The following is a 26,077-nucleotide window of genomic DNA, read 5'->3' on the forward strand; positions in this document are numbered from 1 at the left end:
TGTAGCGAAACGGGTGACTATTAGACGTAGCAAGTTATACCCAATATGTTTTCTCATTAGATGGAGAAGCATGACGTGTTTGTACATAAAGACCTTCATTCTTCTAGCCCTTGCAATCACTTTCAAGAATAACGTACCTATATTTTCTAAGATAAGATCAACATGATGGGCCGCACAAGGGGTCTAAAATAAACAACTCCTCTTCCCTATAAGAAGACAACCGACAACTACATATGAGGATGCGTTGTCTGTAATTACCTAGACAACGTATTCCTCTCCTACTTCCCTGACTACATTGTCTAATAATTTAAACAAGTAATCTCCAGTATGAGGATGACCCAATGCATTCACGATCTTCAAGAACATTGTCTCAGCTAGACAATTAACCAACAAATTTATAAGAGGCCGACTAGATTTATTGGTCCATCCGTCGGCCATGAGTGAACAACCATATGTTTTCTACGATTCCTTATATCATGTATAATCAACCCCGACTTTGAGGCACATCTCCCTCATTTTATGATATGTAGGAGGTTTAAGCCCAAGTTCAAATTGACTTGATGTCTCAACCATAACTTTGAAGTTTTTCATTTTAACTGTGTTGAAAGCAATACTGGCTTGGTAAAACCACTTAGCGATATATTGAATAGTGGTTTTCCTATCTTAGCAATTGGGAGATTTTTTGGGTCGTGTATTTAGTGTTCCAATTATTGTTGATATCATTGATTATATTTGCATCACTTAGTTGCTATTGTTGAAACTCCCACTAAACTGGATTTTCCATATCGTTGATATTTTCGATAATATAGGTGACATCTGGCGATAATATCATATAATTGATATTTTCGGCTAACTGGCGGTATAAATACTTTTTTCTATCTGATCCAAATCAGTGATACTATCATCAATGTTAAGGAGACACCTGGAAAAATGCAAGAAAATCCCACCAATATGTCCACCATGCCCAACACGTCCACCACGGTCTCCACGTGAACAAGAATAACTGGATGAAGAGGCCAATGCAATTTTATCAGATGCATTAATATGAACATTGTCAAATTCACTTGCCAACAAGATTCATTAAAGCCTCGCATAAACCTCTACCGCTGAGGGTATAAAAGCTCCTCCTAAAATCTGATACTTTGCCGATTGGTACTCTTTTGTCAGTCCGAACAAAAGTTTCACTACTTTCATCATCTTCCCATTGCTTGTTCATGAGGGTGACATCTGAGGTGATAGGATTATATATGGAAAGTGCTCTTCCCACATTCCAGTCAATTTTATGAAGTACTCACCAAGAGGCTCATCTCCCTTTTAAAATCAGAATATCTCCTTGTATAATTGACGCACACAAGACAATTTTGTTCTAAGGAGTACATCCTTCTCATAGTATCCCATACATCTTTGGCTTGTTCAGTGTTTAAATTATTGGCGATAATATCGAATTATTGTCGATATTTTTGGTATCGGTGGCTCATCGTACCGAAAACCCTAAATTTCGAATGTCTACTGGATATTGGCTAGATTTCACTGATTTTTTTCGATTTTCCAATAAAATGGCGAAATTTTGACATTTTGAGGAGTTTTGGAAGATCTTCGGTGGTTGGATTGTGGATCGACAACTCCGGTCTTCAAAAGTACGAAATAAACCCACAAGTCTTCCTTTAGGGTAATGAATTTTAAGAATTTCGGCGAGTTTTCCGTAATCTTGCTGGATTTCCATAAAAAATTCTCCATTTTCCCTGTGAGAATTGACGTTGAAGATGTTTCGAACTAGATTTCAGGGTTAAAAAAAGGAAAAAGCGTTTCGGTTTCCCTTTGCTTATGGAGGATTTTAGGGTTTCTGTGTCCCTTTGTTTATGGAGGATTTTTAGAGTTTAAAAAGAATCGGGTTCCTTTTTTAATAAGGATGTGTGATGACTCAATAGGGCCCACCTCAATGCATGAAATGTATATCTACGCCGTCCATCCGTTTTTCCATGTCATTTTAGGGCATATGCCGAAAAACGAAGCACAGCCAAGTCTCAGGTGGACTACACAAGAAACAATGGTCATTAAGCACCCACCATTAAAAACTTGGAAGGGTCCATCGTAATGTTTATTTTGCATCCAAGCTGTTCATGAGGTCACATAGAGACCTGGATGAAGGGAAAAAACAAATATCAGCATGATCCCAAACTTTTGCGGCCCACAAAAAGTTTTTAATGGTCAATGACCATTGTTTCTTATAGTGTGGTTAGTGGTCCACCTGAGATTTGGATCTGTTTCATTTTTCCACTCATGTCTTAAAATGAACAAGCAGAACAGATGGACGGCGTCAAGGTATCCCGTATCGGTATCGGTTGGCGTAACGGTGTCCTCCAAAACCGATACGGATACGGGGGCGTAACGGTGATACGGGGGCGTAACGGCCCGTAACGGCGCAAAATTTTTTTTTTGCCAAAAAAATATGAAAAAATATGGATTAAATCCAGAATATTCTAAGCATTCCAAATATGCATTCATTTATAATTTGGAACATGTTTATGGTGGTGTAACGGTCCACTCTTTGGTGAGAAGTTGTATCGGACTGTCTGATGAATTTATGAACCAGATAACCTGAATTTGATCATATATTTAATTTTCTAACTATCTACTATCAATGATAGATATATTAGAATGAATGTAAAATGAAATATCTTACATCAGGTGTTTGCAATTATTTTTGAGGAATTTCTCGAACATACCTGTGGTCCTGTGCAGTGTGGTGCACGTGACTGTGATAGTGTGATTCCTTTCTATGACCTAACATCAAGAATATTAAAAAATAAAAAATAAAAAATTAGTATTGACTTATATACTCCCATCCAACTTGATTAAGGATTACTTGATTGGTTGTCAGGGGAGCTATTTTAAATACAAGTTCGGCAGTGTCAAGTGTGTGCATGGCTTCTTGCAATAATACTGTTGTGAGCTGTCTGCTGCAACAAATACTTACCTTAACACAAATATATACTCACAAGTCACAATCACAAGTCACCACCAAAATGAAAATCTGCTTTTTTGTGGTTGCTCGACCTCCACATCATCGTCATCGTCACCATCAGGCTGAGGCTGTCCGATAGGTGTAGGTGCTACATATCCATAATATCCAGTGCCAGAAGGAAATACTAGATCAACGAAACTAGAGGATGACTGATCCTGACTAGGCAACGACTCTGACCCCGAGTAAGGATATCCACCAGTGCCCGTCGAATAGCCATACTGGTGCCCATACTCAGGCTGTTGAGAATCTTGAGATTGAGAGTGCGTCTGCTGTGATGAGTAACTTGGATTTGGATCTGGATATCTATAATCATATGGATATTGATCAGGAGGGCTACTCCAACATGAATGTGATGGAACAGGCTCAGTATAACCATCATAATTCAATTCACCATAAGAATATCCATCATAATAACCAAGACCATGAGCCTGCTGATGTTCCGAACCTCTCGGACCCGGTGCACCACTAGATGTACCCACCTCCTGCTGGCTGTATCGTGACTCGGTACACTCATAAGTCCGACCTCGTGTACCACCTCGTCGCTGTTCATCGACATCATGATCTGTAGACGGCTGTATAGGGCACTGAGCAACACCAGAAGTGCCAGCACCAGGGGCAGGGGGGTCATCGTCTTCATCCGACACGGTCACGCTACCACTGCTCGTACTCTTTTGTTGATCTTGAGCCGTATCTGTACGTGGCATAAACGCTGCCCCTCTTACTGGGTCCAACACATCTGCACGACTCTCTTGTTGCGCTCTGCGTATTTCTGGGTCATCAATTTCTAATTCTTCACTATCCTCTTCAATTTGTTTTTCCCTTGTTTCCAACCAAGGTAGAAGTGGGTCATCCTCATCATAAATATTATCCAAGTTTATTGGACAGTAGTCTCCGTCATCAGTAGCTGTAATGCTCCTATGATGTCGTCGCATTCTTAGTTTTATATTGTAGTGCATGAAGACAAGTCTATCTAATGTTCTAGTCTGCAATCTATTCCTATTCTTTGAATGAATGAGCGCAAAACAACTCCAATTCCTTTCGCAGCTAGAGGAAGATGTTGTCTGGCTCAAAACTTTTACTGCAATTTTTGGAGAGCCTTCGTACTCTCTCCGAAATTAATACACCATTCGTCCGGTTTCAATCTAGATACGGCATGCTGTTCAAGAGCATCTCCAAAGCTACCTTGGCGATTTCCAAATGTATCTAATTCATTTAATGCCTTTATTTGCAGATCTAAGTCGCTCTAATCTCTTTATCACATTTTTAGCCCGACACGAACTTCATCATCCGCAACAAATGATTGGGCATATCTATACCTAGGATTTAGGTAGTAACTTGGCATGAAGATCGTGATGGAGTTGGTTTGTCCATCTCTTGTCGATCATCTTCCAATAAGTCTGCCAACTTCTACAATCACGTTGAATTGCAAGCTTTACCTTATCCATGGCATCATATATGAAGCCCATGGTAGGTGCTTCATCGGATTCAACAAGACGGAGTACCCTCATTAGTGGCTCCATCACCTTTAGGATCGCCTTGACCTTCTTCCAATATTTGTTGTCCCGTATGGTGTTCACAACTTCGACCGGTATTCCTGATGTCTTCTTCCCATGTTTTGTGTTGAGCCATTCTCGGGAAGCGAACATCTCACTCAACTCTTCTCTATGCTGGAATAAACTCTCTAATGCTATAAAGTTTGTTGCGAATCTAGTCGCCGCAGGCCTCAACAACTCTCGTCCTTTCGTAAACTTTCTCATTATTGCAACTACTTGATTATGGTTGTAAATAAACGTCGTCACTTCCCTTGCCCTTTCAACCATTTCCTTAACATTCTTCTTCTTCCCAATATCTTCCAATATAAGATCAATACAATGGGCAGAACATGGTGACCCAAAAAGATGTTTTCTCTTATCCATCAACATATGTCCTGCAAGCTTATATGTTGCTTCATTATCTGTCACAATCTGCACTATATTCTCCTCTCCAATCTCGTCCACAACTTTATCCATTAGTTCATTAATATAAGTAGAATTTTTGGTTGCCTCTGAGGCATCAATTGACTTGTGGTATATAGTTCCTAAGTGGCGGTACACTATGAAGTTGATCATGCTGCGTCTGGTTGGGCCAGTCCAACCATCACACATGATTGTGCATCCTCCGGCTTGCCATACAGGTTTAAAGGTAGCCACGTATGCTTTCACATCCGCATACTCTGCATCTGTCCATTTCCCCTAATCTCCTTAGCCGTGGGAGCTTTTATTCCTTCACTTGCTTCTGCTGCATCAATTACCACCTGCCAATATGGAGAATTGGCTGCGTTAGGAGGTATGTTGGCATGTATAAATAACTTTGCTGCTGCTCTACCTAATTTCTCAACGGAAGTTCTACTCCACATTTGTTTTATCTTCTTTTGTTTAGTTGATTCTTTCCTAAATAGGATTGGATCAATAGAGGGTCTCCTAGGCTCATTTACTTCTTCATCCAAACGTATAGGGGCATCATGTGAAGATGTCTGTCGTCGGCTCCCAAACATACGTCGTAACCCACCAAACCTACCCCTCCACTCCCACCCCCACCCCCACCTGCAGAAGCAGTTGCACTCCCACTCCCACTCCCACTCCCCCCCCCTGTATCACGCACTGACCCATGCGTGCCAAACATGCGGCGACGTTCTTCCTCTTCACGAGCTAGACGCAAGCTCTCTCTCCTAGCTATAGTAAGTTCTCGATCTGAATCTTCGTCAGAATCAATAATATCTTCATCACGAATGCCCATATATTCAGGACCAAACACTTCCTGTCGAGCTGCATCCAAAATATCATCTTTCTTCTTTTGTACAGCAGCACGTTTACCCTTCGACCCAACCAGACTAGCCTGCCTCAAACGCATCATCTCTTTCGGTACTCTACTACACGGCGCAACTTCACCCTTGCGATGTGCCAAACGTCGATTGAGCCGGGTAATTCCACCAGTCACTAGTCTATCACAATACTTGCACTTCATTTGGTGCCTAGTACCACCAACCCTCTCACAATGTTGCCATCCAATATCATCACTTACTTGTTGTTGGCCAGATCCAGACATTTCTTTAGGCTTAGGTAGACACTAGATAATTAGATTTGAGTATGAGTGTATACGTGTATGACCTATGTTAATAAAGATGATTTTATATTCTAACTAAACCCTAAGAAGCTCCAAGGCAAAACCTGTCCAATATAAGTAAATAAAAACATAAAGTCACTAATTCGAAAATAGAAAAAAATTATAAAATGACACCCCAAATCTGTAAAATGCACATTAACATATTCTACCATGATTAACACATCATATGGCATGATTAAAACAGTAATACAACCATTAAAAATTGATTTTTCGACTTTAAAAAAAAAGGCTCAAAATTCATTCGTAAATATAAAAAAATATATAAAAAATATAAAATGTGACCCCAAATCTGTAAAATGCACATTAACATGTTCTACTATGATTAACACATCATATGGAGTGATTAAAACAGCAAAACAATCATTAAAAATTGATTTTTCGAATTTTAAAAAAAGGGGCAAAATTCATGCGTAAATAGAAAAAAATATTTTAAAAATATAAAATGGGACCCCAAATCTGTAAAATGCACATTAACATGTTCTACTATGATTAACACATCATATGGAGTGATTAAAACAGCAAAACAATCATTAAAAATTGATTTTTCGAATTTTAAAAAAAGGGGCAAAATTCATGCGTAAATAGAAAAAATATTTAAAAAATATAAAATGGGACCCCAAATCTGTAAAATGCACATTAACATGTTCTACTATGATTAACACATCATATGGAGTGATTAAAACAGCAAAACAATCATTAAAAATTGATTTTTTGAATTTTAAAAAAAGGGGCAAAATTCATGCGTAAATAGAAAAAAATATTTTAAAAATATAAAATGGGACCCCAAATCTGTAAAATGCACATTAACATGTTCTACTATGATTAACACATCATATGGAGTGATTAAAACAGCAAAACAATCATTAAAAATTGATTTTTTGAATTTTAAAAAAAGGGGCAAAATTCATGCGTAAATAGAAAAAATATTAAAAAAATATTAAATGGCACCCCAAATCTGTAAAATGGATATTAACATGTTCTACTATGATTAACACATCATATGAGATAATTAAAACAGCAAAACATATTAAAAAAAGTATAAATACCTATTTTTGATAAATTTATGAAAAATGGCCCACCAAGCTTTGATTCAACAAAATCCGCCAATATAATGTGTTTTTTCCTCAAATATCCAGCCAAGGTTGGTCGAAATTAGCAGTAGAAGGAGTGAGAAGGAGTTTGGAAGCAAGAAGTTTCGAAAAAACATCAAAAACGGACCTTAAAATGCAAAAAAAAATGGCCGTTTTTCGACCGTTACGGGGCTGACCGTTACGGGTGACTGTTACGCCCGTATCGGGCCCGTATCGGCCGATACGGGTACAAAAATTGGTATCGGCCGATACGGCCCCGAATCGGGTAACGGTGCGTACCGTTACCGTTACGTATCGGCCGTATCGGCCGATACGTAACCGATTTGGCATTCCTTGGACGGCGTAGATATACAACACATACATTGAGGTAGACTCCACGGCTAGGTTCTATAACACCCACGCCGATGGTTCAACGAAAGCGGATTGCATGGTGTGCCACACACCAACCTCCATGGTGTGTTGATGCCAATGAGTTCTATGGGCTCCACCATGATCTTTTTGCTATATCCAAACCGTCCTTCCATTTGACGAGATCGTTTTAGGGCTTGAGCCCAAAAATGAGACAGATCCAAATCTCAAGGGGACCACACAGAAAGCAATGGGGACAGTGATTCCCACCGTTGAAACCTTCCTAGGGCCCACCATGATAGTTATTTTCCATCCAACTTGTTCATAAGGTCACATAGATCTGGATGAAGGGGAAAAAGCAAATATAAGATTGATCCAAAACTTCTATGACCCCCAAGAAATTTTCAATGGTAGGTATTCAATCCCCACTACTTTCTATGGTGTGGTCCACCTGAGCTTTGGATATGTCTCGTTTTTTGGTTCAAGTCCTAAAAATATCTCGCCAAATGGATGAACAATTTGGATATAACACAGATCATATTGGGGCCCACAAAACTTGGTGACGTCAATACAGAGGTCGGTGGTGTATGGCACACCACGCAATCCGCTTCCTAGTTCTGCAGTGACACAAGGTCTTCCGCAGGAACTTCCTGCCTCAGAAGTTAGGCGGGGGTCGTGGGGCCCACCATGATGTTTGTCAGAAATCCATCCTGTCCATTCATTTTGCCATATCATGTTAGGTCATGGGCTAAAAATGAAGACCATTGGATTTTTTATTTTAACCGTCCAATAAATGTCCACCAACCAAATACTCAGATGATTAAAAAAAGCTTAATTTGGATTCATGATATAGCTACGTAGGGTACCACAATTTGGACAATTTAATTTAACACTTGTGTGCCACGTGTTCAATTTCTAAGTGCCTGTATATAAAATCCCTTTATATATATATATATATATATATATATATATATAGGGAAAAGGTACTATGCGCTCGACCTCACGATAAGCTCCCGTGAGGTCGAGCTGTGTGGGCCCCACCGTGATGCGTGTCGACCATCAACACCGTGCATTTGATGGGTCCCCTCTAAATTATGGGATATCCCAAAAATCAGCCGTATACGAAACTCAGGTGGGCCATACCATCTAAAATCATGTGAAGACATGCCAAAAACATATAAAAGCACTTGGTGGAGCCCACCTGAGTTTTGAATGCTGCTGAAACTTGTTCTGAACCCTCATCCAAGTGGGACACACATAATGGATGGGCTGGATTTGCAAACCACATCTCGATGGGCCCAAAAAATGATTATGAATGTTTTAATGGTGCACGGCGCCTCCCCACTTCTGTATGTGGTGTGGCCCACAAAAGTCACGGATTGACTTGATTTTTGAGACCTAGACCCATGATGGAATGGTGCATCTGACTGATGGGGTAGATGTTCGAAACGCATCACGGTGGGGCCCACACAACTCGACCTCATGGGACGGTCTTGTGAGGTCGAGCGCATAGTACCTTTTACCATATATATATATATATATACACACACACACACACACACACACACACACACACACACAAAATAAAATAAATCTATTTTTGAGATAAAACAAATTATTTCTTTCTTTCTTTAAATGGGGCCCATTGGGGCCATTTAAATGAAAATAAAGGATTACACTATTTATTTTTAATTTTTGGATTTATTTTAAAATATTTTTTAAATATAAATTACAAATGTATTTAATGAAAAAAATATTTAAGAAACCTATTTGTATGGATTATGTAATGAATGGTTGGATTGATGGGTAGATGGGATGGATGGATGGTTGGATGTATAGATGGGATGGATGTTTGGATGGGTAGTTGGATGTATAGGTGGGATGGATGGATTAGAATTTGGATGAGTTGATGGATGAATGGATGGATGGGTGGGTGGATGGTTGTATGGGTGGATGGATTAGAATTTGGATGAGTTGATGGATGGGATGGGATGGTTGGATGGGTGGATGGATGGATTGTATTGGATGGATGGATGGATGGATGGGTGGGTTAGATGGATGGGGTGGTTGGATGGGTGGATGGATTGGATGGTTAGATGTATAGATGGGATGGATGGATGGTTGGATAGTTGGAAGGATGGATTAGACTGTTGGATTTATTTGGATAGTTGGAAGGATGGATTAGACTGTTGGATTTATTATAACAACACATGCTTTTAGGCTCCATTAAATGAAAACTTATTATGTATTTTTTTATTCCTAAATATGCAAATATGTGTATTTAGACATCTCTTGAAGTTTCACTAAAAAAAAAAGAAACCATCCTTTTTTCCCATGTTTCCCTCGCATTTCTGGTTATCAGCGATATTATCGGCGGCGATAACGATATTTTATCTTTATCTTTGGCCAACAAAACTTGTAGCAATACCGACAACTCAAACACTGGTTGTGTTTAAGAACACCATAGTGCTCACTTCATACTCCATGCTATTCCACAACTAAGATCGAATCTGGGCATCCCCATGCATCCATTTTCTATATTTAGGATCAGATCCTCTGGTTTAGGATCCGTGAGGAACTAATCTATTTTACTGGCTTTAGAGGAACACCTCAACAGACTTGGCCCATAGAAGATAATTCTTCCCATTCAACTTTACAGAAGTTATTGATGCATGGAAGGAGGGTCCCTGCATTTCCCTTAGAGATGAGAAACCACCAACTACACTTTTGGGCTTCATAGACATTCAACAATTAACTTCAACAACAATGAAGAACAGTTATCTTAAAGGAAGATCCACACGACTATACGTCCAAAATCACATAACACAGAAATCTCTGGCCCAAAATAATTCCAATCCATGTCAAAACCATTCCCACTTTGCACGCGACTTTACGAGTTAGAATATTTAACCAAAAACTGCGTCTACACAATGCAACCAACACAAACGGGCAACTTTAAACATCACATCATAAAAAATTAGCAAGCCTTCATTATTCGTCAAGTTATCTATGCTCCTTTTTGTGATCATTTCCTTCTACTCGAAGAATGATGCAACACACACATTAAGTGCTTTCCCTTAAGGCCCGATTAATTCTCTACATTCTAGAAGATCCCCAAATCTAGATCCAGCAACTTGGGATGGAATGGAGAGGATTCGGGACCCGAACCACTTCTAACCTCTCTTTGATACCATGCAGACTAGGGTAGAGATGAAAAAAGGAGAGAGAGAGAGAGAGAGAGAGAGAGAGAGAGAGAGAGAGAGAGAGAGAGAGAGAGAGAGAGAGAGAGAGAGAGAGAGAGTGCCTCTCTTTTACACTAAAAACGGAAATATAACAAAACTGTTCCTGATACAATATACATAATGTCTACCATGAGAGAGTCCCTCTCTTTTACACAAAAAACGGAAATATAACAAAACTGTCCCTGATACAATATACATAATGTCTACCATATTGCGAGACCAAAAACACAAGCAATAAGGGGGAAATCCTATTGGGCCTACCCCAAACCCATAACCATTAACACAATTGAAATGGGCCCTATGGATTTGCCCATTGATGTTAAAGAGGTCTATGGACCTATATGTACCTATATGTTGAAGGTGGTAGATCCTATTGGGCATTCGGTGGTGATGATGGGACATCCTTCTTTCATCACCACACAAGCTGTGGACCACTCCAATAAGCACAGGATGCTTAAAGATAATCAGATGCAAAGAAGAAAACAAGTATAGAAGGAAAGGAGAAGAAAAGAAGGGGGAAAGGAAGAAATGGGAAAGAGGGCTACTGTTTAGGGGCTCTCCTAAACCATGTTAATGGAACCCTAAACCATAGAAAAGAAGAAAAAAGAAGTAAAGATTGGAGAGCCTAATCTCCCTCTATCTCTCACCTTTATTTATAGATTCTAATGGTTACAACTTACAAGAGATAAGTGTGACATAAGCAAGCTAATCTAAAAGGATCCTTTCTGGTATAGTACACCTCAGGAACACACAATTGAATGTTCTTAACAGTATGGTATTCCTCATAAACACACAAATGAGTTTTCCTAATAGAAAGCATTAACAGAAAGCCCTCGATTAACCGAAGACAATTTGTCCTTAAAGATTCTACTGTTCCTTTCTTTCCCAGCTTCCCCAAGAGATGGCATGCGGAATAGTTCTCCAGAGAATTTTACCTCCCTCATTGACAGACCTACTGTAAACATTTTATCCATTGCTCCTATTTTTTAAATGGGAGACTAAAAAGTAAACTTATGTTGCTTTAGAATAATGGCAGGTAGAAGTGATTAGTACTCCATACACATCTATATAGTATTTGCGGCTTCACATTTAAAGAACTGCTCATTTGTATACAGCAAATCTTTCTGTCTTTCATTTGACCTTCGTACGAATTGTGTCTACTTTCATGATTCTTGTGCAAAACAATGTTCACTGCTATGGATACATTTCTCATGTGATGAGTTGTTCCATTTCTATATTATTGATATCAATTTGCATATATATTTTTATTTACATCAGACTGCTTTTTTCTAAAACCTTGAATGGTTGCTTTCTTTTGTTTCCTATGTATAGGCAGCATCGATGTTCAAAGGACCTGTTCCTCCTATTGTCCCTTTTTCCCTAGGGTCTCTGGGCTTCATGACACCGTTCCGTATCCTCCATGCTCTCTCTCATGTAGTATTAATAACCCATAAAAGCTTCCATCTACCGTGGTCAATTCCTAGTTACTATGTTTGGTGTTGCTTTGTTTATGAGAAAATTGATGTTTTTCTTTAATTAACATATCCTGTATACGGTTCAAAATATTCGAAATTGAAAGCTCACACCAAAATGCATGCACTCAAATACGAAAACTTAGGCAGAGATATGCACACTTGTGTACACATATATCGATTTAGACATAGCATAGTTTAGAAACTCAGTCGAGTGCTGATAAGCTTGATGAGTTGACTCTATTTGCTTGAAAGAATTCTGGTATTACTTCATTTAAAATCTAAGAAAAACTCAAGCTGGTATTCTGAAAATTCAAATATTTATCTACCTGATAAGTTCAATCAAATCTAGTTTTTGCATTTCTTGCGAACATTTGGGCAGGTAAAAACAAGATTTTTAAGTTCTAACCCACTTGGATTTTGAGGGGTCAAATAGGTCTGGTTCGAGTTCTTCCAAATCATTCCTTTGCATTTTGGCTCTCTTACAACATCATATCAGGTGAGCTTCAAGGGAAAAAAAAATATATTCCTTTTAGTGTTACCCACAAAATTTGTAACCCTTTCCCTGATCTTTTCATTCTTTTGGGGGGTGATCTAAAGGAGGCCCTTTGTTCTTTTGTCGAGGGCTTTAAGGCTGAAGAAAATGGTTCGTGAAGTTTACAATGGTTCCAATTGTTACTACTTGCTAATAATTCCCTCTCCACAGAATTGTTTTTATGAGAATTTCAAATTGTTTGCTTGATTTTTAGATATTCTAATTTTAAATTTGAAGTTTTAGGTATTCATTCTATCTAGTAGTTATCCTTCTCTATAATAAGGGAAATTTTACGTGTATGACAGTGGAGCCAACTTTCTAATATCTTCTCTACAATGTTTTAATCAAAATACTTCCATGTAAATTTCGTGGTTCTAGCATTATATTCTTAGTGTTCAATGGCATTTTGTTTGTAAAGCTGATTTTCACACACACACACCTACCCACCCACACGCACATACATATTCTCATGATGACGATAAAAACTTTGGTAGAAAACTATTCTTGCAATGTTTATTTTGGGAACTTCTTATTATGACCTTTGCAACAAATTGGAGACAAGAGAAGGTGATGCATGACCAATGTATGAATCTAAGCAATGAGTGGAGATCATTCAGCAAATTAAATTAAATTAATTAATTAAAAATCATAAAACACGCTAAAATAATCACACAACTAAAAAATCCAAGAAGAAACTATGTATAGTTCAAGCCTAAATTAACAAATAACATCCTGCATGGTCATTAAATACTTAAAACTAGGATCTAATGAATGTAAGGACATCCAAATAGCATAGGGAAAAACCTAATATTACCTAGGGCTTGCTTGATTAAGATGTAGGTAAACCCAAGGTTTAGGTAATTTGGGGAAAAGTTGAAATTAGGGCTTAATTGGTTCAATTGGCTAAAGGGATTTGGGGATTTTGGTTTTAACTAAAAGGGATTAGGGTCTTGGATGATTGCATGTTAGGGATTTAAGGTGAATCAAGGGAATTAGGGTTTGAAAGATTTGGGGGAAATTGGGAATTTAAGGAATCTAGGGTTAGGGTTAGGTAATGTGGGGGCATTTTCACACCGGGCTCGAGTGGGGTGGCCTGTGTGGTGCGAGGGCACACTCGGGGTGGGCGGCCCACGAAACCCATATGATTTGAGGCTTGTGTGAGGCGGAACCCATGGATTTGGGGCCCACGAGGAGGGTTCGAACAAGGACCTAACCCATAGATATGGGGCCTGGGCTTATGAGATAAAGGAATTAATTCACCATGATCTATAAGTTCGAGCTTTTAGAGCAAGTGGTTAATTATCCTTCATCAAATTGGTATTAGAGCGGGAGGTCTCGTGTTCGAGACTCCTCATCGGGGGTGATTAATGCAAGTGCATTTTCACACCAGGCTCGAGTGGGGTGGCCTGTGGGATGCGGTCCGCGAAATTCATGTAATTTATGGCTCATGAGAGAGTGGAACCCATGGATTTGGAGCCCATGAAGAGGGTTCGGCCGAAGACCTAACCCATGGATGTTGGGCCTGGGCTAATGAGATAAAGGGATTAATTCGTCATGCTCTATCAATTCGAGCTTTTAGAGCAAGTGGTTAATTGTCCTGCATCACTTCTCGAGTTCTATGGGCTTAAGACAAGGAGACCCTTTATCTTTGTTAATGACTGTGGATGTGAGGAACCCATGTGATTTGGAGCCTGTGTGAGGTAGGTGGCTCATGTGAGGCAGGACCCATGGATTTGGGGCCCACGAGGGGATGTAACCCATGGATTTGGGGCACATGAGGAGGGTTTGACCAAAGACCTAACCCATGGATATGGGGCATGGGCTATGAGATGAAGGGATTAATTCGCCATGCTCTTTCAGTTCGAGCTTTTAGGGCAAGTGGTTAATTTTCCTACATCATTAAGGTTTAGGGTAGATGGGTGATAGGGTTTTGATGGGGGAGTCAAAGAGATGAAAAGGGGGAATTTTGGAGGTGGCCATACAATCACATACGACTGCACGTGTGGGCTTGGATGGCTAAGGTTCGTGTTCTCTAAGGTGGGGTAGAGATATGAAAGGAACGAGAGAAGAATGAATTAGGTTTCTAGAAGGGTGTAAAGGGTTTTGAATGGGAAAGATGAAGATCTCAAAAGAGTACCTTGGATGGAGAGGAAATTCAACTACCGATAGTTGGAAGCCCCTCACTCCCATGTTTGAAGAAGGACATTGCATCGATCTTCCTTCCAAATCACATGGAACAGGACTTCACATCACATGAAGAAGGAAACAAAGAAATTCAGTTTTTTTTAGAGAGAAATTCCATCATAGAGAGGTCACACGGTCCCCCTCTTTTAATACTCTCAGAAACTTTTTAAAGTTACAAAAGGTTCGTATTTCATGTACTTTTATCAAATTAACCATATACTAAGAAAAAACACATTATAACTCTCACGAATAGTTCAAAAATATAAATCAAACTGAAAAATTAATCTTACGATAGTCCTAAGCCTATGTATCATCCATTGGGCTGCACAAGTGGCCACGGTCACTCCCGTGTTTGAAGAAGGACATCGCACCGATCTTCGTTCCAAAACACATGGAACAGGACTTCACATCACATGATGAAGGAAACAAAGAAATTTAGTTTTTTTTAAGAGAGAAATTCCATCATAGAGGTCACACGGCCCCCCTCTTTTAATACTCTCAGAAACCTTTTAAAATTACAAAAAGGTCCTTATTTCATTTACTTTTATCAAATTAACCATACTTTAAGAAAAAACACATAATACCTCTCACAAATAGTTCAAAAATATAAATCAAACCTAAAAATTAATCCTAAGATAGTCCTAAGCCTATGTATCATCCATTGGGCTGCACAAGTGGCCACGGTCACTCCGATGGTGATGATGGTCCTGATCATGATCCAATGGTCAGAATGAAATATCAATGAAAATCAACGGTTTGATGCTCCTCAGGAGGATGTCACGAAGATTTAGGCCCACTACTAGGCCCCATGTATGGGTTGTCCAACCACAAGGATACCAGTGCTCTCATCCTCGAGTACACCCAAACGGGCGTGCAGATATCCTCATAAACTCCCCTCGGTTGAGACGAGTTCACATCTGGCGGACTACAACTCCTATAACGCTCAAGGATGTCCGGGTCCAAGTTCTGCAGATCTGCCTCTGTAATCCATGAGCTATCTGAAATCGGTCTGTTCCTCCACTTGACGAGGAATTTATGAAATCCCCCATGGCGAGTGGAAACCACTTGCGCATCTAGCATATCTTCAACTTGTTCGTTTCGAGCAGGCAAGGAGGGTAAGGTTGGTAAAGGTTGGGATGATACGTCAGGTAGAGGCCGTGGGTTAGGGACTCGATCATGGCTTATGTGAGGGTTTGAAAATGGATCAGAAGGTGAAGTAGCATGACCCTTATATCGTTATAGATCTTTCACATTAAAAGTAGAGCTAATTCATGTGGTAGGTGGAAGGTCTACTATATCCGCATTAGGATCCAATTTCTTTAGTATTTTATATGGTCGCACACTACGTGCTTGCAATTTCTTAACGGCTCCCCGTGGAAACCTTTCAGGCCTCATACGAACCACGACATAATCTCCTATTTGAAATTCCTGAAATTTGCAATGAGAATCAGCCAGTGCTTTGTACTTTTCATTATTTAAGTTAATCCGCTTTCTAATCTCGCTATGCAAATCATGTATGTAATGTGCAAACTCATGTGCCGACTGTGATGGCCTATGGGACATTGACATAGGTATGACATATACAGGCTTCCTAGATTTATACCTATGCACAACTTCAAATGGACTCATGCCTATGGACCTATTGATGGAATTGTTATATGCTAGCTCAGCTATAGGTAAAACGGTATCCCAAGTTCTAACGTGATCCCCCACGAGGCATCTAAGCATATTTCTAAGATTCGTATTGACGACCTAAGTCTATCCATCTGTTTGACAACGATAGGTTGATGAGAATTGAAGCCTTGTCCCCATCATGTACCATACTGTCTTCCAAAAATAGCTCATAAAGCGCACATCACGATCAAACACTATAGTCTTAGGTAGACCATGTAAGCGCACATCGCGATCAGACACTGTTCTTAGGTAGACCATGTAAGCAGACCACCTCAAAAACCAAAAAAATAGTTTAACAACATTAGTGGCATCTGACATTTTTGAGCATGGAATGAAATGGGCCATTTTGGAAAAACAGTCCACAACCGCAAAGATGAAATTGTATTTCTTGATAGTCTTTGGTGAGCCTAACACGAAATCCATATTGATGTCCCGTCACGGAGCATGTGGCACTGGCAAAGGCGTATACAATCCTGTATTTTGCCTCTTTTTTGTTGCCAGTTAACAAGTCCTGCACTGCCCAACGATCTTGGCTACATCTCGCTTGAGACTTGGCCAATAGAATCTATCTTCCACAAGGGCAATGGTCTTATCCCTCCCAAAATGTCTAGCTACTCCAGCATGAAGCTCCCAAACTAAGAAATCACGGAGGGAAGTATGGGGAATGTAGAGTTTGTCACCTTTAAATAGGAAATCATCGATGATGACAAACCTGCGACTGTCGCTCGACTGAGCATCTCTGAGTGACGTGTACAACTCTCCAAAATATGGGCATATAGGATACTCTCCTTTCAGCTGCTCAAATCCAGTCATTTCCATACTAATACTTTAAAGTAGCACCATACGACGACTAAGGACATCAACATATTTATTCTCTACCCCGGCCTTGTGTTTGAGAACGAAAGAATATTCCCAGAGAAATTAAACCCATTTAGCATGCCTAGGGTCTAGTTTCTTCTGGAAATTGAGGTAACACAAGGTCTTGTGATAAAAAAACAACATTCTTGCGGTAGGTAGCAAATAAAGTCGCCGATGTCTCGAGGACTAGACTACCACATAGAACTCATTGTCATAGGTACAATACCGTTGCTTTGCGTCATTTAACTTCTCACTAAATTAAGCAATGGGGTGCCCTTCTTGACTAAGCACTCCACCTATACCTACACTAGGTGCATCACACGCAACTTCAAAGATTTTAGTTCAAAGATTTTAGAAAAGTCTGGAAAGCGCATGACAGGAGCTTCACTCATTTTGCCCTTTATCTCCTTGAATGCTCTAGAGGCCGCTTTAGTCCAAGTGAACTCCCCTTTCGTTATGCAATCGGTAATGGGAGCTATGATGGAACTAAACCCTCCAATGAACTGCTATAGAAAGTTACTAAGCCGTGAAAACTCCACACCTTGTGAATATTGCGCGGTTCAAGCCACTCTACTATGGCCTTGACCTTCTCGGGGTCTGCTCTCATGCCCTTAGATGATGCTATGGACCCTAAGAAAATAACGTTCTTTGACATGAATGTGCACTTCTTAAGGTTGACATAAAGCTTTCATTCCTAAGGACCCTGTAGGCCTACCTCAGATGGTGGAGATGTTGTTCCTTTGATGTGTTATAGATAAAGAATGTCATCGAAGTACACAACAAGGAACTTGCACATAAAGGGTTTCAACACCTAGGTCATCAGTCTCATAAATGTGCTTGGGGCATTAGTTAAGGCAAAGAACGTGACTAGCCATTCGTACAACCCGTCCTTCGTCTTGAAGGTTGTCTTCCATTCGTTTCATGGGCGTATACGTATCTGGTGATACCTGCTCTTGAGGTCAATCTTTGAAAAAAAGGTGACACCCGCCATCAAGTCTAGCATATCATTAAGACGTAGTATGGGAAACCGGTACTTGACCGTAATTTATTGATGGATTTACTGTCCACAGACATGCGCCACGTGTCGTCTTTCTTGGGCGTAAGAAGTGCTAGCACAACACAGACTCAAACTCTCTTGAATGAAATCCTTCGTAAGGAGCTCATCTACCTGCTTCTTCAACTCTACATGCTTCGCAAGGTTCATTTGATAATGAGGAAGGTTTGGTAGAGTCATCGGGGACGAGATCAATGGCATGCTACATGTCCCTCATGGGTGGAAGCTCATCCGATAAGTCCTTTGAGAATACATCGTGAAACTCATCTATAATTGGATTCAGTTCAGGGGAGTCCCTTCACACTAACCTCGGGTGTAACTTCCCTAGATACTAGGGCGTACACCATCGAATCCACCTTAATCTCTCACTCAAACTCCTTGGCATTAATAACATGGAGAGACTTAGGGCCCATTTGGGAGCATGGATTTGGAATCCCCTGGATTTGAAACCCCCTTATTGTGTTTGGTACCCTAGATTCAGAATCAACTTTAATCCAAAAGTAGTGATGCATAGTATATTTACACGGGTTTGAATTTAATTACTAAATCAACTTTAATATCTTTAATTAGTGAACGTATGTAATGCTTGACACAATGGTTGTAATAAGCCCACTGAAATATATACTTTGCCCGAAAATGATGAAATTCAAAGTGTCGGATGGGCCACAAGCACAAGATCACGTCCGAGTAACTAACCAACCATTTTTAACCGTTGATTTACATGGATAATGTTTGGACGACGCTGATCATTGTATTAAAGTAATTATAGTGATGCAATTGATCATCTAATTATTTTGGGATATCATTAGTGGGCCATGTGCCCAATAGATTAATAGTCTAACACACATGTTACACATGCAACTCTTGGAAGGATTTTAGATGTAATCCAAGTTTTCACCGTGGATTTGAAACCCCTAGTTACTTTATGGTGCCAAGCAACCAGAGCCCCTCAAATCCCCCCAAATCCATGGTGCCAAATGACCCCTTAGGTTGGGATTCCCTCGTATCCATTGGGTTATCCGTCTTCCCTTTAGCTTTTGTCTCCACATCGCTTTTTAGCGGGAGAGGAACTAAAGTGATCTTCTTGCCCTGGTGCCTGAATGAGCACACATTCGAACGACGATTTATCATCAAATCGTGGTCAAATAACCAAGGCCGCCCTGAAATGATGTGTCTAATGTCTATGGGTAAGACGTCACACCATAGTGATTTTGCATAGGACATAAAATGAACATGCACAAGGCATCGATGGGTGACGGGCATGGAAGATGCATCAACCCAAGAAACTCTAAAGGGCCGAGGGTGAGGTTTAGGTTTCAAACCTAAACGGATTAAGTGCTAGTGGAGACCACATTTGTACAGCTGCCACTATTGACGAGTGCCTTGCATTTTTTTCCCCCCACATTTTGCATGGGTGTAAAAAATCGTAGTCTGGCACCAATCATCAGTTTCCCTTGCATGGGCCAAGGCGCACTTGACTATTGCAAGTGGTATGGCCTCATCTTCCTCTACTTCCTCATCACTAGCACCAATGACATTGGGTTGATAAACTTCTTCTTAATATTTGCCTTGTTCGTCTCCCTCATCCTCACCTTCGCCAATCACTAGGGTCTTGTTCCTCTCTTTCGAGGGACATTGATGCACATAGTAACCGAACCCATGACAATTGAAGCATTGTGTTGGCTCACCTCCCCTAGAGCTAGCGCTTGCTATTCCCTTTCCTGTAGCATCTCTAGGGTTAGATTGGGAGCCATCTTGGGGCTTAGGTTGACTCCCCACGTTAGACTTAGTCCCTTGAGGATTAGTCTTAACACTTGAGTCCCGAGAGTCAAACCACCTCCCAATGAGTGCCTTGAGGTAGTACTCAATGTCTTACATCACTTGGTACATGTGCTCCAAGGTGCCAATGTCACGAGAGAAAAGTTTTCTTTGGATCTCGAACTGGAGGCCCGTCCTAAATCTAGATAGTATGATCATTGGATCCTCAATATCACATCGCATCATGTATTCCTCAAACTTAGCAATGTAATTTGACATAGTCATGGATCCTTAGCGCAAGGTCTGCCACTAATCTAGGAGCCTTTGGCGGTAAGAGAGGGAGACACTTTTCCTTGAGTATTTCTTTCATCTCAACCCAATGCGCAACTAGGGGTTCTCCAATCCTCTCAATCTTATGCTCCATATTGGTTTTTTTTTTAAAATGTTTGGCCTGGCCCACCAACTTCATCTTGGCAAACCTAACATGTTGGGCATTAGACTTCATATCACTCAAAGTAATGGTCCATGTTATAGAGAATGCTAGTGTATTGTATTGTGTATTGTGTGTGGTTAGTGGGCTCTTTTAGTGTAAGTGCATGTGCACACTTCCCTATTCTCCTGCAGTGTACCTTATGCTTTATCATAATAAAATATTATGTGTTAGGGCAAGCAAGCCTAACACATCATCTCTCCCAAACTCTCCTCCTTCTTCTCTCTCAATATTCGCATCTCTTCTTCACTTTATCATCATCAAATCATTCTCTACTTGGTATCAGAGCAAAGATCCAGACATTCCGCATCCAACAGGTTGAGAGGCGACATGTCATCTTGCTGATGTCAGCAGCCGTACGGCTGACGTCAGCGTTGTACGGACGTATGGACTCCGTTTGAGCTAAAAGTTTAGGGGTTTGATAGATCTTGATTTTAGAAGATTTGTCATGATTTTTTCAGAATTTATTGGGCCTCATTTCATGGTATTTTGAGCGAAATAGAGAAATTCGAAAATCGGTCCCAGATTTCGTTTTTCTTCGATCTACCTCAAATCGGTAAGCTTTTCCTTGGTTTCTTTGCTCAAGATGGACTGAAATCTTCCTCCCAAGCTATCCATGGTGGATTTTTTACTTAAGATCAATGTTTAAGAGGTTTTTAACCTCAAACGGGCGTGCGGCGGGGCCGTTTTTCACTCGTCAGGCCCTTTTTTTACTGCGTTTCATGATTTTTTGGATGATTGATATTTGTTTGAGGTTTATATCTTGTTATCTTGAAGGATTGAGTTAGATAGAGTTGTTTGAATCAGTCTTTCTTGGCATAGGGGGTCTCTTGGCATAAGTTTATTTCTCTTGGACTCTACTATAGCTGACAAAGGGCCCTTATCTCTTGGCATAGGGTCTCTTGAATCCAACCCCTTGCAAATTACCTCCATTCGGTTGAATGGTGACAACTATCTTCAATGGGCACAATCTGTAAAAGTATTTTTAGGAGCTCGTGACAAGTTGTCGTATATTTTGGATGATCCCCCAAGCTCTACAGATGTTACTTACAAAGGAGAATTATCAAGTTATTACATGGTTGTTGAATAGCATGGATTCCTCGATTAGCTACTCAGTGATGTTTTTATCCTCAGCTAAAGGCATTTGGAATACGCTTCATGATATGTTCTCGGAATCTCAGAATTTTTCACGGGTATGCCAGCTTATTTAAGAAATTGTTCGGTTTCAACAAAACTCCAGATCCTTAAAAGACTACTATTCGACGCTTCGGGGTATGTGGGATGAGTTGGATATGTATCAGCATCTTCCTTCCAAATGTAGAGAGGATCATGAACATGCTCATAAGCAACAGGATGATACACGTATCATGCAGTTCCTTGCTGGGTTGAGTTCTGATTATCTTCACGTTTGGGATCAGGTTGTTATGCAGGATCCTTTTCCCCCATTGACGACAGTCTATGCCATGTGTCAGCGTGCTATGGCCTCTACTCTTCCTTCTCATTCATTTGTGCCACCCGAGTGTTCGGTACATCTTGCTGGCGATCAGTCCTCCCTTGGTCTTCCGGTTCCATCCTTGAGCTCAGGGTGCATTTCTGGTTTTGCTGGTCGTGGTAGAGGCCGCGAGGGAGATCGCAGTCGTGGCAGCCGTAGTCTTCGTAGTGGTGGTGGACGTGGACGTGATGGTTCCCGCATTTGTTCACATTGCGGTGGAACTAATTACACTGTTGATTATTGCTGGCAGCTACATGGTCGTCCTACGTATGCCGCTACTTCTGTTGCTTCAACCGTTGCTTCTGGGACAGTCTTCCACCCCGACAACTGAGCAGACTACTTTAGGGGAGTCTCTTATCATTTCTCGGGCGGCATATGATGCCCTTATGCGGCTTCACATTTGGGATATTCCTGAGCCTTCTCACGCAGCTTCGGCCCAGTCAGGTACTACCCTTCTTGCGTCATCCTCTCCTACCTCTTGGGTCATCGACTCTGGAGCTTCCTCCCATATGACTGGTAAGTTGCAATTCTTTTATTCTTATTCTCTTTCTTCTCCCACTCAGTATGTCACAGTAACAGATGGAACCCAATCTCCTATCTCTAGGATTGGTTCCATCCCTCTCTCTCTTCTTCCTTGTCTTTGTCCTTCGTATTGCATGTGCCTCGTTTTCCATTAAACTTATTGTCTGTTAGTTCTCTTACTAAATCACTCAATTGTTCCATCACCTTCTTTTCCTCTTATTGTTTGTTTCAGGACCTAGAGACGAAGAGAGTGATTGGTGGGGGGCATGAGCGAGAAGGCGTTTATCTTCTCGATGATACACTTGTTGCCGCTTCTAGTACCCTTTCTCTAGATCGAGAGTCTATGACTCGGTGGCATTGCCGCTTAGGCCACCCATCCATTGCTAGATTGAGACTTTTGTTTCCCTCCTTATCTGTCACTAAACCATTATGCTGTGATATTTGTGAATTGTCTAAACGTCATCGTGCTGCGTTTCCTCCTAGCTCTTCTGGGATTCTGGGAGGAAATCTCAACCTTTTCATCTGGTTCACTCGGATGTCTGGGGACCAGCTCTGGTTACCTCGACTTTTGGATTTAGATATTTTGTTACCTTTATTGATGATTATTCCCGCATGACTTGGATTTATCTTTTGAAATCTAAAAGTGAAGTGTTTGATGCGTTTAAAGTGTTTTATCATGAAGTGTGCACTCAATTTCATTGTTCCATCAAATCCCTCCATTCTGATAATGAGGGAGAATACATGTCTACTGCCTTTCTGTCCTTCTTGCAGGAACGTGGTATTTTTTCTAGGACGTCATGTGCTCGCACTTCTCAACAAAATGGTATTGTAGAACGAAAGAATCGTCATCTTCTTGACGTTGCTCGCACCCTTCTGCTTGGTATGCATCTACCCAAACATTTTTGGGGTGATGCTCTTTTAACTGCTACTTTTCTTATTAATCGTATACCCTCACGTATTCTGTCTTACAAATCTTCATTTACTATATTGTATCCTCATGATAATCCATTTCCTCTACCACCTAAAGTTTTTGGTTGTACATGCTTTGTTAAAATTTTGGATGGGAGTAATGATAAACTTAGCCCCAGGGCGATTAAATGTGTCTTTATCGGGTATACTCGGAGTCAGAAAGGATATAAATGCTTTAACCCATTGATTCGTAAGAAATATGTCTCTGCCGATGTCACCTTCTTTGAAGATCTTTCTTTTTTCTCCTCTCCAGGTCGTTCCCTTTGTGATCCTCTTGCGAGTCAGGGGGAGTATGACTCTTATCCTCTTTCCACTAGTGATCATGGGAAAACTCTTCTCCCCTCTATTCAGCATCCTGTTGGTGATATAGGTGAGCCTAAGCCTCTGCCGGTGTATCATCGTCGAGATAAATCCTCACAAGCTCAACCATCCACCCTTCCGCTCACTTTGGATATTGGTTTAGGTGACTCTCCTAACTCGAGTTTAGATCTTCCCATTGCCTTACGCAAAGGGTCACGATCTTGTTCTCAACACCCCATTAGTAATTTCGTTTCATATGATCATCTTTCACCATCTTTTTAGTCGTTTGCAGCTTCCCTTTCATCATAGACTATTCCTAGATCTCTCTCACATGCTCTTCAGAGTCCTGCGTGGACAAAGGCGATGATGGAAGAAATGTCTGCTCTTGAGAAGAATCATACTTGGGATCTTGTGCCACTTCCTGTAGGCCATAAACCTGTTGGCTGTCGATGGGTTTATACAATCAAGTTTCTTCTAGATGGCTCAATTGATCGCTATAAAGCCCGTCTTGTTGCTAAAGGTTACACACAGACTCATGGTGTGGATTACTTCGAGACATTCTCTCCGGTGGCTAAGCTTAATTCCATTCACGTTGTGCTCTCCTTAGCCGTTAATTTATCATGGCCCTTGTTTCAGCTTGATGTTAAGAATGCATTTCTCTATGGGGATCTTGTAGAGGAAGTTTACATGCATCAACCTCCTGGCTTTGTTGCTTCTCACAACCCTACACTTATATGTCGGTTGAAGAAGGCTCTTTATGGTCTCAAATAATCTCCACGTGCATGGTTCGAAAAATTTAGTCAGACTCTCTTGGAGTTTGGCTTTTTTCGCAGTCATGCCGATCATTCTCTTTATATGTCGTCGATCGACGGGCATCATGGTTCTCATTGTCTATGTGGATGATATTGTTTTGTCTAGTAGTGATTCTGCTGGAATGAGGGAGGTCAAAGATTTTTTGAAGACCAAGTTTGAGATCAAGGATCTTGGTCCTCTTCGTTACTTCCTCGGAATTGAAGCTGCTCGCTCATGATCTAAATTGGTCTTGTCACAATGAAAATATGCCTTGATCTTCTCATGGAGACCGGCATGTTAGGGTGCAAGCCTGCTACCACTCCCATAGATACTTCACAGAAGCTTCAACCAGATGATGGTGCTCTCCTTACTGATCCCAAGATGTATCGACGACTTGTAGGCCGGCTAATTTACCTGACTATTACTCGCCCAGATCTCTCATTTGCGGTGGGGGTTATTAGTCAATTCATGCAAGCTCCCCATACTTCTCATCTCACGGCTGTCTACCGCATACTTCAGTATTTAAAATCAGCCCCGGGTCTTGGCCTCCGCTTTCAGTTGCATGGTCATCTTCATCTTTCTGGCTATTCTGATGCTGATTGTGCAGGTAGTACTTTTGATCGCCGCTCTACATCCGACTTCTGTACCTTCCTAGGTGGCAATCTTATAACCTGGAAGAGCAAAAAGCAGCCAGTTGTTGCTCGGTCCTCGGCTGAAGCAGAATATCGTGCTATGGCTCATGCGACGTGTGAACTCTTGTGGCTTCGTAATCTTCTTGAAGAACTTGGCTATCCTCTTTCGGATCCTATTCCTCTTCACTATGACAATTAAGCGGCCATCCATATTGCTCGTAACCCAGTTTTCCACGAGCGAACCAAGCATATTGAGGTCGACTGTCACTTTATTCGGGAGAAGGTCGCTTCTAAGGAAATCGTCACTCCTTTTGTTCGATCTGGAGATCAACTTGCTGATGTTCTTACAAAGTCGTTGAGTCGAGATGCTCTTCCTCGTGTTCGTGACAAGTTGGGCATGATCAACATCTATGCTCCAACTTGAGGGGGAGTATAGATAATGCTAGTGTATTGTATTGTGTATTGTGTGTGGTTAGT

The 26,077-nt window shown here is 40.8% G+C and overlaps 1 protein-coding gene across 5 annotated transcripts in view; it reads left to right on the forward strand.

Moving 5' to 3' along the window:
• LOC131225888 (probable NAD kinase 1) overlaps window positions 1-26,077 on the forward strand; it is a 72,330-nt gene that overhangs the window by 32,714 nt on the left and 13,539 nt on the right. For all 5 annotated transcript variants that reach the window (XM_058221493.1, XM_058221490.1, XM_058221494.1 and 2 more), the window contains one exon: window positions 12,201-12,279. In XM_058221493.1, the coding sequence (XP_058077476.1) occupies window positions 12,201-12,279 (79 nt within the window). The remainder of the gene's footprint in view (window positions 1-12,200; window positions 12,280-26,077) is intronic.

Source organism: Magnolia sinica, chromosome 14 (assembly GCF_029962835.1).
Source record: "Magnolia sinica isolate HGM2019 chromosome 14, MsV1, whole genome shotgun sequence".
In the NCBI taxonomy this organism is placed as follows: Eukaryota; Viridiplantae; Streptophyta; class Magnoliopsida; order Magnoliales; family Magnoliaceae; genus Magnolia; species Magnolia sinica.